Raw genomic sequence first — 14,663 nt, 5'->3', positions numbered from 1 at the left:
TTCTATGCTTGGGCATCTTAGTAGGTGTTCTCATGTATATTAGTTAATATACTCTTCACTAAAAGCTCTGTGACATTGGAACTGCTCTATTGTTTCCATAGCACAAGTGAGGAATCTGGCTCCAGAATCATTAGATGATATGCAGTTAGAAGAATGATGATGTTGTATGTTCAACCTTAAATACACAATCAAATCAGATACTCTTACATCACCAGCCTCGGTATATATTAGTGTATTGTAGCTTTTATAATAAAGCAGACTAATAACTTGTATTCCAAGTGCAGATGACTTGCCAGAGTTAATTAAGATGAACAATATTTATCGTAGTCAAGTTCAAAAATAATTAAAGAATTAGAAAGCCAATAGTCTGATTCAGTCTAAGTTCAGAACTTTTTGAGGTATTACTACCATACTCATCTTCATTAGAGGGGGAAAACTTAAACCCTGTGAGATACAGAGAACTAAAACTGAGAGAAATTAAATAACTTGTCTAATACCATAGGATTGGTAAGTAGCAAAGCCAAGATTTAAACATAAGTCATGATAGTGTCCCATTCCACTCTACCACTGTTGTTTTAAGAAGAAATAAACTGTCTGTCTCCTCAGTGATTCAACTCAGTTTGTGCATATACCTTTCTAGACTGTGTGCTCTTGTTCATTTTTATATTCCTGTGTCCAGCACCTAGTAGATAATCCTTATTCAGCAAATATTTGTTGGGTGCTGAATCTGCAGATCTGTAGCTATGAAGAGATGACAAACACTAAAAACAAAGTATTTTAATAAAAAAAATCAGACAAACTACACAGATTTATGGATCATGACAAGATCATAATGGTGAGGAGTAAGAGATCTGAAGTGGTGCAAAACAAGAGAGAGTTGAGAGGTATTCCTGCGGAGTGGTTAAGAGCAGAGACTCTGCAGCCAGACTAGCCTGTGTTTGCATTCTAATTCTACGACTTACTAGTCATATGACTTGGGTGAGTAGCTTTACCCTCTGCCCTTATTTCTTCACCTGCAGATCATGGCCCAGAATGTCACCTACATCTTAGGGTTATCAGGAGCATGAAATGATTTGACAAGTAAAAAGCAGAGGGCCTGGCACACAAAGTACCCTACAATGTGTGCTCTTACCGTTGCTCAAGCTGCTACATGTTTCACCCATTGTTCTGGTTCCCTCTGAATGCCTTACTTGGGAGGCCTAATCTAATCAGGTGATAAAGGCAGCCATGGCCCCTGCTTTGTGCCTACGGATCAATAAAATTTAGCAACTAAAATATAGGTGGTACATTGGCATTTACATAACATAATGTTGATGGTAATGTAAGAAGGACTTAACCACAGTAAGCAGACCAACCTCCTAAAAAAAAAAAAAGCTATTTCTGCTTTGCTCTTCTTATCCTTTTATGGGATATTATCACCCACATATGTCCCCAAGTGCACACACAAAAATGATTAAGGTTTATGATGAAGTGAACCCTGGATTCAGTTCACTTTAAGTTCACTGAAACAAACTTTAAGTGTCTGGGTACTGTTCCTGGCAGCTTCTTAAGAAATGTTAGGTCTGGGACACTTGGGAGGCATAGTCAGTTAAGCGTCCGACTCTTGGTTTTGGCTCAGGTCGGGATCTCAGGGTCACGAGATCAAGCCCTGACTCAGGCTCTGCACTCAGCGTGGAGTCTGCTTGAGATTCTCTCTACCTCCCCCAGCCCCACTTGATTATGTTCTCTTTCTCTCTCTCTCTCTCTCTAACAAATAAATCTTTAAAAAAAAAAAAAAGCTGCTTTAAAAGGGGAAAGCTTCTGCTTTACATTGTTCCGCTTGTCATCCTAGTTCATATGTCACATGATTAGTGTTTTCTGCATATCCATCTGATAGCTCAGTGTGCCCTTCTAATTTACCACAGTGCTCTGGCAATGGATTGAAGATGGCCTGGTCTGTCGCATAAGTGACTGAACATCAAATTGCCTTTATTACTAATCCTGAGTTGATGCCTGGGTTTTAGTGACTGGGCCGGTTCTAAGTACATCTCTAAACTTACTCTCTTATGCCTAGGACTTCAATTCCTTCACAGCTAATGATGTTCTTTTTTTAGGAGAAGTCTAGCCAACAGTTAGAGCCCTCCTGTCTGCTGCCGTATTTACTTGATGTTAACTCGTTCACGATACATTGCTTTCTTACAGACCCCCTACTACCACAAGCTACCCCCTCCCAGATGATCACGTATTCGCTCTTACCAGATCCCTATGGCACAGATTCTTTGTTGGTCTCTGCCCAGATTTGTATTTCTGGTATCAGAACCTAGCCCCTTATTCTACCTCTGATTCTAATGTCAACCACCACACAACACTGCATGTTTCTTGTTATGCCTGTAAGAGGAAGATGCTCTGTAACATGGTTATTTACTAATAGGCATAAAACTGTATGAGTATTGTGTGTTAAATAGTTATATTTGAGGACACCCAGGAATGCAAACATTCCATATAAGATCTTACTATTTTTTTTTATTTTACAAGTATATTAGCTTCAAGCAGGATAATAGCTGTAAAACGTAAGGATTTAAGACTGAGAAATACTGATATATTTGAGGTTTTGCTATAGTATAAAGATTTCTGTGGTTAAAGGTAATAACTGGATCCTAAGGGTTGTAGAAAATGTGTAGGGCAGAAATTATACTTAGATCTGCAACAATTGACAAAAACAAAAGCTGCACAAATATACTAATGGAAGAAGCTTAGCAGCTTTGTACATGAAAAAGACTGAAAGGGCAGCAACTTCTTGCTAGACATGTCTCCAAAGGCAACAAAACAAAAGCAAAAATGAACTATTGGGACTTCAGCAGGATAAAAAAACTTCTTCTGCATGGCAAAGGAAACAGTCAATAAAAACAAAAGGCAACCTACAGAATGGGAGAAGATATTTGCAAATGACTTATCAGATAAAGGGCTAGCATCTAAGTTCTATAAAGAAGTTATCAAACAACACTCAAAAAAAAAAACAAAAAAAAAAAATCCAGTCAAGAAATGGGTAGAAGGTATAAACAGACGTTTCTCCACAGAAGACATACAAATGGCCAACAGGCACATGAAAAAAATGCTCAGCATCACAGGGCATCAGGGAATACAGATCAAAACCCAATGAGATACCACCTCACACGGGTCAGAATGGCTCAAATAAACAACTCAGGAAACAAGAGATGTTGACAAGGATGCAGAAAACCAAGAACCCTCTTACACTGTTGGTGAGAATGAAAACTTCTGTGTAGCCACTCTGAAAAACAGTATGGAGATTCCTCAAAAACTTAAAAATAGAACAATTTTATGATCCAGCATTTGCATTCTTAGGTGTTTATCCAAAGGATACAGTGATTCAAAGGGGGACCTGCACCCCGATGTTGATAGCAGCAATGGCCACAATGGCCAAGCTATGGAAAGAGCCCAGGTGTCTATCGACAGATGATTGGATAAAGAAGAAGTGGTATGCAAATGCGCATGCACACACACACCCGGGAATACTACTCAGCCATCAAAAAGATGAAATCTTATCATTTGAGACAACATTGATGGAACTAGAGGGTATTATGCTAAGCAAAATAAGGTAGTCAGAGAAAAACAAGTACCATATGATCTCACTCATATGTGGAATTTAAGAAACAAAACAGATGAGCATAGGGGAAAGGAAGGAAAAATAAAACAGGATGGACAGAGACTCTTAACTGAGAAACAAACTGAGGGTTGTTGGAGGGGAGGGGACGGGGGGATGGGTGGGTGACAGGCATTAAGGAGGACACGTGATGTGATGAGCGCTGGGTGTAATTCGCAACTGATGAATCACTGAATTCTACCCCTGAAACTACTAATACACTATATATGTTAACTAAATTGAATTTAAATTAAAAAAATTTTAAAAAGAACTTAAAAAGACTGAAAGGTATTAGCATAAGGCAATGATGTGAAATAAATTCTAAAACTATTTGGATCTTGAGCTGTATTAATATAATAACAAGAAAAGACCAGAATTGATTTTTTCTGTGCTGATCCATATGGAATTTACATCTAGGGACCTCGGCAAACCGGAACATATTCAGAAAAGAGCAACTAGCATGATGAAAGGGTTTTGTTTGTTCGTTTTATGGAGAATATCAGAAGACACAAGAGTTGTATGGTTCAGAAAAGACTGAGCATGATAGCTCTAATACTTATGATATTTGCCATTGTAAGAGAAAAAGCAATTCTGACTGGTTTTAATAACGAACGTAATTTATGGGCTCATATAACTCAAAAGTTCTGAGACAGGTTGGATTTTTAGGATTTTAGGAATCCCTCCCTCACCAATAGGGAGAATGGGAGGTGGTTAAAACAGTGACTCTCACCCCTACCCCACCCCACCCAGCAGTGATGGTGGAGAGGGAAAAGATTCAAATTATCAGTTAAGTAATTGAAATAAGTGATTTGAAATAAGTGATTTGTGAGTTGCTTTCCAATCTCAACATTTTATTATTTGTGTTCCCAGTGTTAGTATTAACATTCACTTTATATTTTCCAAATACAGATGTAACAATTTCTCTTCCTACTATTAGCGTCCATCAGGTGGTTTCACAAACTATCCATTTATGTATTTCTTCCTCTCAGTTCCAAGCTCAGAGAGCCATGCTTTATTCATCTTTAAATGCCTTCAATTAACATAATGCCTGATATATAGCAGATAGTCAATGAATTTTTGGTGAGTGAATCTGAAATTCAGTTTCTTCATCAGAATTTGGGAAAAAATTACTAATGAACAATGAAGCTGTCCTTAAACATAACATCAGATATATGAATTCCCCAACACTGTTGAAATCACCCTACCCACCTGTAGATGGAGGGAAAGAGGTCTTGAGACAGTTGCCAATTCTTCTCATTCTTCTCATTCCCCATCCAAAATGCATACCAGTTGCCCTAAGGCTTCTGAAGAACCCTGCAGGCAGCATCTCACTTTGTGTAGGAAGGAGAATTAGTATAGCTGCAAGGTGATCCCAACTTCTTGCCTGTCTATTGATTTTGAATGCTCCATTCACTTCAAAATCCCTGCTGAAAGCTAAAACATTTTTTTTTCCGCAAGAAGGCATTTATTTTAAGCATAGTTTCATGCTTCAAGTGTGCAGCTGCACAGCACCCCTATCCTAAGTTATGGGGAAAATAGGGAACAATCTAAAGTGAGATTGGCTTGAAGATGTTTGACATATCTTTTTTCTATGATCTCTGTTTTATTTATTGCATTTAAATTGGCTTATTTTTTTCTAGTTTTATTGAAATAGTAATTAACATACAGTACTATATAAATTTAAGGAGTCCAGTCTAATGATTTGACTTACATATAGATACAGCTGTGTTAACTTTAGTTGTCATGTTGTATATTACATCCCTAGTACTTATTTAACTTATTTATCTGGAGGTTTGTACAATTTGACCACTTTCATCCAGTTCTCTTTTCCCTATTTCCTACTTCTGGTAACCACAAGTCTGATCTATCTTTTTTTTTTTTTTTTTTTAATGAGTTTGGTTTTCTCTCTCTTTAAGATTTCACATATGAGATCATATAGTATTTGACTTCGTCTGACTTATTTTTATTTCACTTAGCAGAATGCCCTCAAGGTCCGTCCATGCTATTACAAATGACAGGATTTCCTTCTTTTCTTTTTAATGGCTGGATAATTCTCCACTGGCTGTGTGTGAATGTGTGTATGCAACTTTTTTTATTCATCTGTTGATGGACACTTAAGTTGTCTCCATGTTCTGGCTATTCTAAATAATGCTGTTATAAAAATGGGGGTGCAGATATCTCTTCAACAGATTGTTTTCATTTCCTTTAGATATATTTCCAGAAGTGGAATCATTGGATCATACGGTAGTTCTATTTTTAATTTTTTGAGGAAGCTCTATACTGTTTTCCTTAGTAGTTGTACAGATTTACATCCCCACCAACAGTACACAGTTCTCTTTCTCCACATCCTCACCAGCATTTGTTATCTATAAATGTATTATTTTGATAAATGGTATATAGGCTTTTTTAAGAAAAAAATTATTTTTAAAGAAAAAATGAATGGTCTCACAAAAGAATTTTGCAAATTCATGAACTTATTGTAACCTTCACAGGAGTACACAATACATTGTGTTTATAAGCAAAAATAAATTACATTAAATCACCTCTGGTTTTGAAACCAAGGATGTAAAATTTCCATTTCCATATGTCTCTTTTTAGTACTAAGCATGTATTTGGTCCTTAGTAAATACATTCTGGTTAAATAAACTAACAATGGGCTGTGCTTCCTTCCATTGATCATGGACCTTAAGAATTTAATATAACAAAGTCTTTTCTCCATCTCCTGGGTTTATTCACAGTAAACAGATCCGAGCTCTGCTAGGCCAGTTCAGCCAGGCAGAAGCCTTATTAATGAAAGCTGGAGTACAGCCAGGGACCTTGGATGGAGTTCTTCTGGATCCTGGGTGTTCCTCCATGCAACTTGATGCTCCTGAAAGAGGTTTTTCCCTTCGGAAGGACGGCCCCTTGGACATGAGAATGGATGGTGGCAGGTGAGTATCGATAAAGCATTTCTCCTCACAACAAGAAATCAATTTTGCAGAAACACTCTGGATTTAATTTCCTTTTAAGACTGCAGAATTCCCATCACACGCCCACACCTAACACTATCCATACATAATAAATCAGTTTTGTTTGCTACTCATTATAGACTAGTGTTTCTCTAGATTTGAGATTCTAAAAGAAAAGTCATTGCTGTCTTTACACAAAATAGTGAAGAGGGTAACTTTCATACTCATCTTTTTTATAGATAAGCATGGGCTTTTAGACTACGAACAATATTGATAAATGTGATACTGAAACAATGGATCCATTTCTATACAGGCCAACTGTGCCTCTTGTGAAATGTAAAAGGAACATATTTAATGCATATTCTTTTGAATACTGTATAAAGTGCAAGATTCTAGAGGTCAGCGATTGCATGTTTTGTCCTGTTTCTTGTACCATCACTTTGGTTTACCTTCTCCAGAGAAACTAGTTTATGGTACTATATCAACATAGTACTCTGTATAGGAAGGCTTTACACCTGCTCTTCGTTCCTCACCACCCTGGAAATACTAGTTGTTCTTCATTATTCAAATAGGTACATATAACACAAAGAGGATCATATTCTAATAAAATATAGGATAAGCTCCTTTAAACCTGAATTAATTTTTAAAGCTTAAAAAAAAAAAAAAGAAAGAAGCTTTTTAGAGCACCTGTCTTTACGCCTAACACTGGCTCAGGGACAGAATAACCTGTACCTACAAAGCTTAACCATGTTTTCCTTCCTCATTTCATGCCTCACTACCACCGCTAAATTATGTATCACAGCCCCACCTTTGGGGAGATTACCTCCTAAGAGGCATGTTAGATTTTCTTATATATAAATAAGCAAACCATTCTGTTACTGTTAGTAATCTGCAGTTCTAGGCCTGCATAAACATTTCTACTGAGACAAATCAGTTTTCCAGAATTTCTTCCAATCTATTAGAAGGACCTGTATATAAGAAATTTAATGTCCTGTTTAAATCAGCAAATTAATATTGAGTTGACTTTGAATTCTTTCCCATAAAATGCTTTGTCCAATGGTAATTATTCATAGCCCATGTTTTGATATGACCTGGTAACTTGGATTGTGACCTATACTTATTGGAACCTTTTTGTTCTGAGTCTTACACCTTCTTTTGCCCAAGCTGGCATTCATAGAATGAAGAATGTGATCATAAAAGAAAATAATGAAAATCCTTTAAAAAGCAGTGACTAATAGTAAAGGTCAAATATCTTTTCATGTTTGGAGATTGAGGTTGTTGTGCAGAGGTAATAAAATGTCAAGCAAATTTCTGCTGTTCCTATGTCTTGTTAAAGGAGAATGCCTTCGAAATACAGTGAACAAATCTTCTAGTTAATGGTAGTAAATCCTCATATTGTTAATGTAAAGACTTCTCAGCAAATTGTAGAGTGTGAATCAGGGTTCTTGAGGTTTTCCCCTAAGAACTTGAAAATAAAATTGCCCTTGAGCATTAAACTCTAAGTAAATACATAATGGATGAGATTAGAGTTGAGCAAATATATCTTAAAAAGCAGGATGGCTTCCAGGTAGATAGCAGATCTGAAGAAGGTATATGGTATTCAGAAAGATGGGAGTTGGTTCACATGAATTCATAGAAAAGGAGAGTCATTGCCAGTATGTACAGTACTACCCAGGTGGTGTTATGGGGTAAGAGAGTCCAAGCCAAAAAACATGGCCAGTCAGATCCTGGAAGCTGATATATCTGTGCATTGAAGGTAGATGCAAGAGGCTTTCTTAACCTGTTGCCATTTAACACTGGAGTCTTATAGCATAGTGTAGTTGTGCTACCCCAATTTCAGCACCAGCTCTAAGATTATAAAAGGTTTTCATGTAGCAAAAAGAAATCTACAGCTTCAAGGACTTGCAGGTCTAATTCTTCACCAGAGGTTAATAAATAAGTTGTCACCTGTGTTAATATTTTCCTTTTGTTGTTAGTGTAGTCATTTTACATCAGTGATCTCTGGAGGACCGACGAGATCTCTTACCTGTTAAGTTGGGGGCAGATTTTGTATCTTGACTTCACTATTCTAAAGTCTCCTAGCAGCCTTATTGGTTTTTCAGTGTTGCCCCTTTTGTCTTGTGGCACAATGGAAACTTCTACATTGCTATTCAGTGTAAGCATGAGGGTAAAATAAAATTATGCCCATTAGCCGCTGAACTATTTGAGCAAAATGCTGTTGTAAGGGTCTTACTTAAAAGTAGAGACGTATTATATGAAGTTGCTAAGTACATCCATACTAATCTAGGAGTTGTCCTGGTAGAGTTGGACTACATTCTGTGGGTCTGAATTTACTATCATAGATAAGGTTCATTTTGATGTTCTGTGGTTTGGACAGTTGAATACATAGCTACGTAAGATCTAGCTAAGATGTTGTCAGCTAGGCCAAGAATGATGATGGGCAAGATCTAGGAGACATGGACATTCATTGAGCTTCTCTGTATACCAGACATTCTACTCTCTATTTTACAATTGCGTATACCCTTAATTCTCCCAGCAATTCTACGAGGAAGGTATTGTTACTTTCATTTTACAGGTTAGAAATTGCGGCTTGGTAGGTTAAAAAGCTTGCACAATATGAATACCTAGGTTGATCTGACTGTAGAGACCAAGTCTTCATCCTTAAAGCTATTATTGAAAGAACAAAGCCTATTGTGATGGAAACAGGGCTACTATAGGAAGTTCCTGGGTCTGAGGGTGACAGCCATAAAAAAAAAAGAGAGATCTGGAAAGCAAGGTTTCATTCTCTCTTTCTCTCTCTGTGTCTCTCTATCTTTCTCACATACACAGGGTAAGAGAGAGAGAGAGAAGGAGAGAGAGGTCATGGCACAATAGGGCACAAGCCAAAGACAACAACAAAATTTTCTCTTGGAGGCCACTTGGCATGTTAACGAGGTGCAGTACAGTATTTTTAAGGAGGGATTCAGGTGTTTCTTCAAGGCCCCACTTTGGTATAGTCTTTAGGTCTTAAAGCTACCATATCCTTACTACAGTCCTCACAATGTGATACTGACAGTCAGTCCAACACATTAGCTACAGGAGTAGTAGCTGTCCTGTTAACGAGGCCAGTGAATACTGGATGGCATTGCCCGCTACTGTGATCTATTCTATTTGGCTAGAGGTCCTTTTTCCTTTGTATCCGCTACCTGAAATTATCATCTCAGGCTCATTTAGTACTGTTTCTTAATTACTGAGTTTTCCCCCACGGTGACTTTAGTAATGACTTTATAAGCCAATATTATTAAACATTTGAAATAACATACATTATTACCATTAAGGTTGTTCAGTTTTTTGTGAGGGAAAGTGGCCGGGAGTATCTTCTTGTATAGACTTTCTAAGTTCAGTTTGTGCTCCCATGTAACTATTCAGCTGCTTTATAATCTCAGAATTAGTTAAGTTCCTGAGATACAGGTTCATTTAAATATCATTCAGTATTTTATATCTTCTTATAGTGAAAAATAAAATCAAGCAGTAATTTAAATCTTGAACAAACTAAATCCAGACGTTTTCCATTATTTTAGTTTAGGAGAAATCTGCATAAGTAATAATAGCTTTTTGTGAATTAAAGATTAGTAAAATATTTTAATTTCCTGCTGCCCTTGACCTCGATGAATGTCACACATAATCCACTGTTGCTATTATGATGGGTATTTGAAATAGAAAATCTGCTTCATTCGTTTAAGATTTCAGTCTCTGACTTTAAAAACCTCAGATGCTCTGTTAGGCTGTGTGTGTATGCCTGACTTCAGTACTCTGAAGTTTCACCTCTTGTCAATGAAAACTGACGTCAGCAAACTAATTGGCTCTTCTTGTGCGTAGGTACCCTGACATGCCCACCGCAGCTGATGTTGTGAACGCTTTAGATCAACAGGCACTTGCATCCATCCTGAGAACATACGGGGAGGAGAAGCATGCCAAGAAAATCGCTTCAGCAATCGTTCAGGCACGCAGCCTCTACCCCATCTCCAGAACCCAGCAGCTTGCCAGCATCGTTGCAGGTATCCTCATTAATTCTGAACAATGTCTGAGAGGGGGGAAAATATATATATATATATATATATATATATATATATATATATATGTATATATATATCTCCCCCAAACTCCCAGAGGGATTCATTTGTACTTAAAATCATGCACGATAGGATCTTGCGTATCCTTTTTCCATACCAGCTTTCTTTTGGTTTTGCAAGCTTCCCCCCCTCCAACCACTTTCCCTCCACACAATTTAAGAAAATACATTGAAGTTGCTGATTAGTTGAACAATAGATTGTTTTTTTTTTTTTTTTATGAGAGGTAATTTGTCATTGGTGCCTACCAAGGTGAAACGTGGAATGACAAGAGCAGAAGAATTTCTTGATCTATCACAGTGGTTGATAAGCATTCTGTATAAGATCTGACATTACCTCTCTTAGTTTCACATTTCTGCATTTTAATATTTTGGGCAAAAGGAGAATTGCAATGCCCAACTGCTAAAATAAAATCCAGTGACTCATACATCTATTCTAAACAACCAGCTAACAAAGGGTATGTGATGTATAGGTTATTCTACTTTGTGAATGCTAACTAAATCAGCCTGAGGGGCTTATTGAAACATTTCATCTTTTCTGCTGTTTGCCACCATAAACCTCTTGAACTTAAGTCTAGCTAGGAGGCGCTTTATTATAGCCTTTCTGTTTGAAGCCAAAGTTGTTTCACAGCTGTGTTCCATGATGAAAGTTTTCCAAGGCAAAAATACAACTCCTGCAGTAATTTAGCAGAATTCCAGTGTTACATTCTTCATCTTGTTGGGCCATCTGAAACCCTACATCATTTTTGTTTACCAAATGTATTAGGATTTCTTTTCAGTGGCTCCTACTAAGTCACTTAAGTAGCTCAAGAAGTAAAGAAAATAAGTAATTGTGTAGCTTATAAAAAGAACCTGATATTGGTTACCTCTCTCTTAATATTATCTATAGTTTAGGGAATAAGACTTGATTATAAATTCATTAAGATCAAGATTTAGAGCTCATCTAAGGATTATTTTATGATATAATTTAATAAGACTATTTTACTTAGTTAGGATAACAAAATATAAAGAGTTGACCAAGTCTTTAAATTTTTTCCCAACTTACCACTGAGATTCTTGTTGTCAAGTAGGAGCAAAACTATTGTGGGTTAAATGATCATAAAATATTCCATAGTATTTTTCCAAAAAAGAGTTTGTACTAGCAGGCTGCATTAATTCACCCTCTATCCTGTATCCCTTTCTTTCCACTCTGTACTCACTAAACATGACCACCTTACCTTACCCATTCTGTCATTCTTTAGCTGTCTGTGTTGTTCTCTGTCTCCCATATTGGAAAGATGAGCAGTGAAAAGTCATATTTTTTTATACATGAGAAAATCCAGGATTTTCTGGTGCTGAAAATGAGTACTCTGGGCCAAGGGCATCTTAGAGGTCATCCAGTCAAAAAACCTCACCTGATAGCTAAAGAAACTGAGCCTCAGGGAGGGTCAGTAGTTTCCTCCAAGGTAAGTACCCTAATTAATGGCAAAGTCAGTACTAATCTAGAATTTGGAAGCTCATGAATTTTAGGCATAACTGGGAATTTGCCTTTAAGATATTGACTTAACTTTTTTGTCTCAGGGTCCTAATCTGCCAACTTGGGGTAATAATACACAATACTGTGGCATTACACAGAAGTTGTATCAAGATGTAGAATAGGAACAATTTAAGTATTTTCAGAAAGATTTTGATGTCAAAAGCATATAAGGGCTATGAGAGGTGATATCATAAAAATAAGAATATTCATATATGTGTAGGCTCTAATAAATACCATTAAAAGATTCAGTTCTCTATAAGGAATCCATTTTTTATGGCTCAAATCAGCCCATAATAATGCAGATTTATTGATGATATAGGGATCCCTGGGTGGCGCAGTGGTTTGGCGCCTGCCTTTGGCCCAGGGCGTGATCCTGGAGACCCGGGATCGAATCCCACATCAGGCTCCCGGTGCATGGAGCCTGCTTCTCCCTCTGCCTATGTCTCTGCCTCTCTCTCTCTCTCTCTGTGACTATCATAAATAAATAAAAATTAAAAAAAAAAAAAGAACACCTCATGGCAAAAAAAAAATGTTGAATATTGATGATATAATTCCATGGAAAAGGTAAAAACAAAAAAAAGGGTGGGTTTGCATTTCGTGGTATTTTTTTTTCAAAAAATATTTGGAAGAAGCTCCTATATACCAGGCATTATACTGAATAGTAACAGTAGAATGGGGAGCAGATCAGAGCTTCTCTCCACAAAGTTTACTGACTAGTAAGTGACTGAATAAAAATATAGTGTAGTGAACATCGTCCCTCTACTTGTATCGGAAACCCTCTTATTAACTATAGTCTGGAGTTCTGTGTGGGCAATAGAAAAAGTTGGTACATGTGGAGAATTATAGAACCTATGCGTATTTATATATGGAGATGCTTGGGTCCTAATTGTGGTTCTACAAAGTCCATTCTTAGATAAACCACACCCATGGCATATCTTCTACAAGCTCTGATTTATTTTTATTATAATGAAGTTAGAATTTAAAGGTACTTACAAGGCAATCTGAGCATATTTTCTATATTTTCATAATTTTTTAATCTTTCATAATTACTTCATGTACCTCTAATTTGATTGTTTTTACATTTTTACTCTCTTTATTGAGAGTCTCCAAGTATCTAGGTTAGTTTTCATGGGAATAACATATATCTTTCCTTTTGCATTCATATTTCACCAGTTTATGTAGTATTTGATTAAATTATTTAATGGCAATAATAACTACTCTATACTCTCCAAAAGAGCTATAAGGGTATAGCTATAAGAGTATAGCTCTTTTGGTGGGAGCAGGACTATATAGGAGTGCTCCAAGTAAAATACTACCCTGAGACAGTTTAACAGAGAAAGGGATTAATTTGTCAAGTCCATTAAGTAGAAATCTCTTCAGAGAACTGCTCATAGAGAAATATGGAAAGCAATGGAGGGCCCAGTAAGGTTCCTGTATGAGTTTCCTAGGGCTGCAGTAACAAAATACCACACAGTTGGTGGCTTAAAATAACAGGAATTTATTCTACCACAGTTCTGGAGGCTGGAAGTCCAAAATCAAGGTATTGGCAGGACTCTAGGGGAGAATTGCATTTTTTACATGACTCACCTCTACCGAGTATATCAGCTTGACTATTTGAAGTGTCTGGCAGTTGCCAGCAATCCTTGGTGTTCCTTGGCTACATCACTGAGTTTCTGCCTCCACTATCCCATGGGATTCTGCCCAGACAAGTTTTGTGTGCAGGTTTTCCTGTTATTATAAGGACCTCAGACATATTGGGTTTAGGGCCCACGCTAATAGAATATGTCCTCAACTTGATGATATCCACAAAGACCCCATTTCCAAATAAAGTCGTGTTCACAAATAACAGTCCCCATTTCCAAATAAAGTCGTGTTTACCTAGTAAACGCACACTTTGGGGTTCACTATTGAACCTGGTACGATGTCCGAGTAATAAAATTCATACTAAGTATGTTCAAGATGATCAAGCACTCTGGGAAATATGCCACAGTTCCTGACACATAGTAAAACCCATATATTGATGGAAATATAAATCACTTCCTTTGCTTTCAAAAAGCTAATAATCCATTAGAACAAGGAAGATCACCACACTTGTAATCACAATATATTTAGTAGAATTACATAATAATTCAAGTGATTAAGTTTTATTTGTAGAACCTAAAGCCTGATGCCTTTTGCTAGGACAAACTGACTACAGTTCCAGTACTCTTCCATATCCTATGAACACGAAGACAGGTTCAAGGCTGCAGATTGGAACAGGACACTTACAACTACCATAAATTACTTTGGGAATTACCAAATTAGTAATTTATAATTCCCAAAATAACCTGTGGGACTTCACTATTCATACATACTGTTCAGAACTACTAGCCAGAAATTTTAATACTAATATCTAACACATGTTAGATAGTGCTCCCTAAAAAATAATTCATAAATAACAAATCACATTTT

The 14,663-nt window shown here is 36.9% G+C and overlaps 1 protein-coding gene across 4 annotated transcripts in view; it reads left to right on the top strand.

Moving 5' to 3' along the window:
• METTL15 (methyltransferase like 15) overlaps positions 1-14,663 on the top strand; it is a 172,843-nt gene that overhangs the window by 124,251 nt on the left and 33,929 nt on the right. For all 4 annotated transcript variants that reach the window (XM_041730472.1, XM_041730471.1, XM_041730475.1 and 1 more), the window contains 2 exons: positions 6,379-6,570; positions 10,447-10,625. In XM_041730472.1, coding sequence (XP_041586406.1) covers positions 6,379-6,570; positions 10,447-10,625 — 371 coding nt within the window. The remainder of the gene's footprint in view (positions 1-6,378; positions 6,571-10,446; positions 10,626-14,663) is intronic.

Source organism: Vulpes lagopus, chromosome 15 (genome assembly GCF_018345385.1).
Source record: "Vulpes lagopus strain Blue_001 chromosome 15, ASM1834538v1, whole genome shotgun sequence".
Lineage (NCBI taxonomy): Eukaryota > Metazoa > Chordata > Mammalia > Carnivora > Canidae > Vulpes > Vulpes lagopus.
Note: the sequence above shows the minus strand (reverse complement) of the source record. Positions and strands in the feature narration are given on the sequence as shown.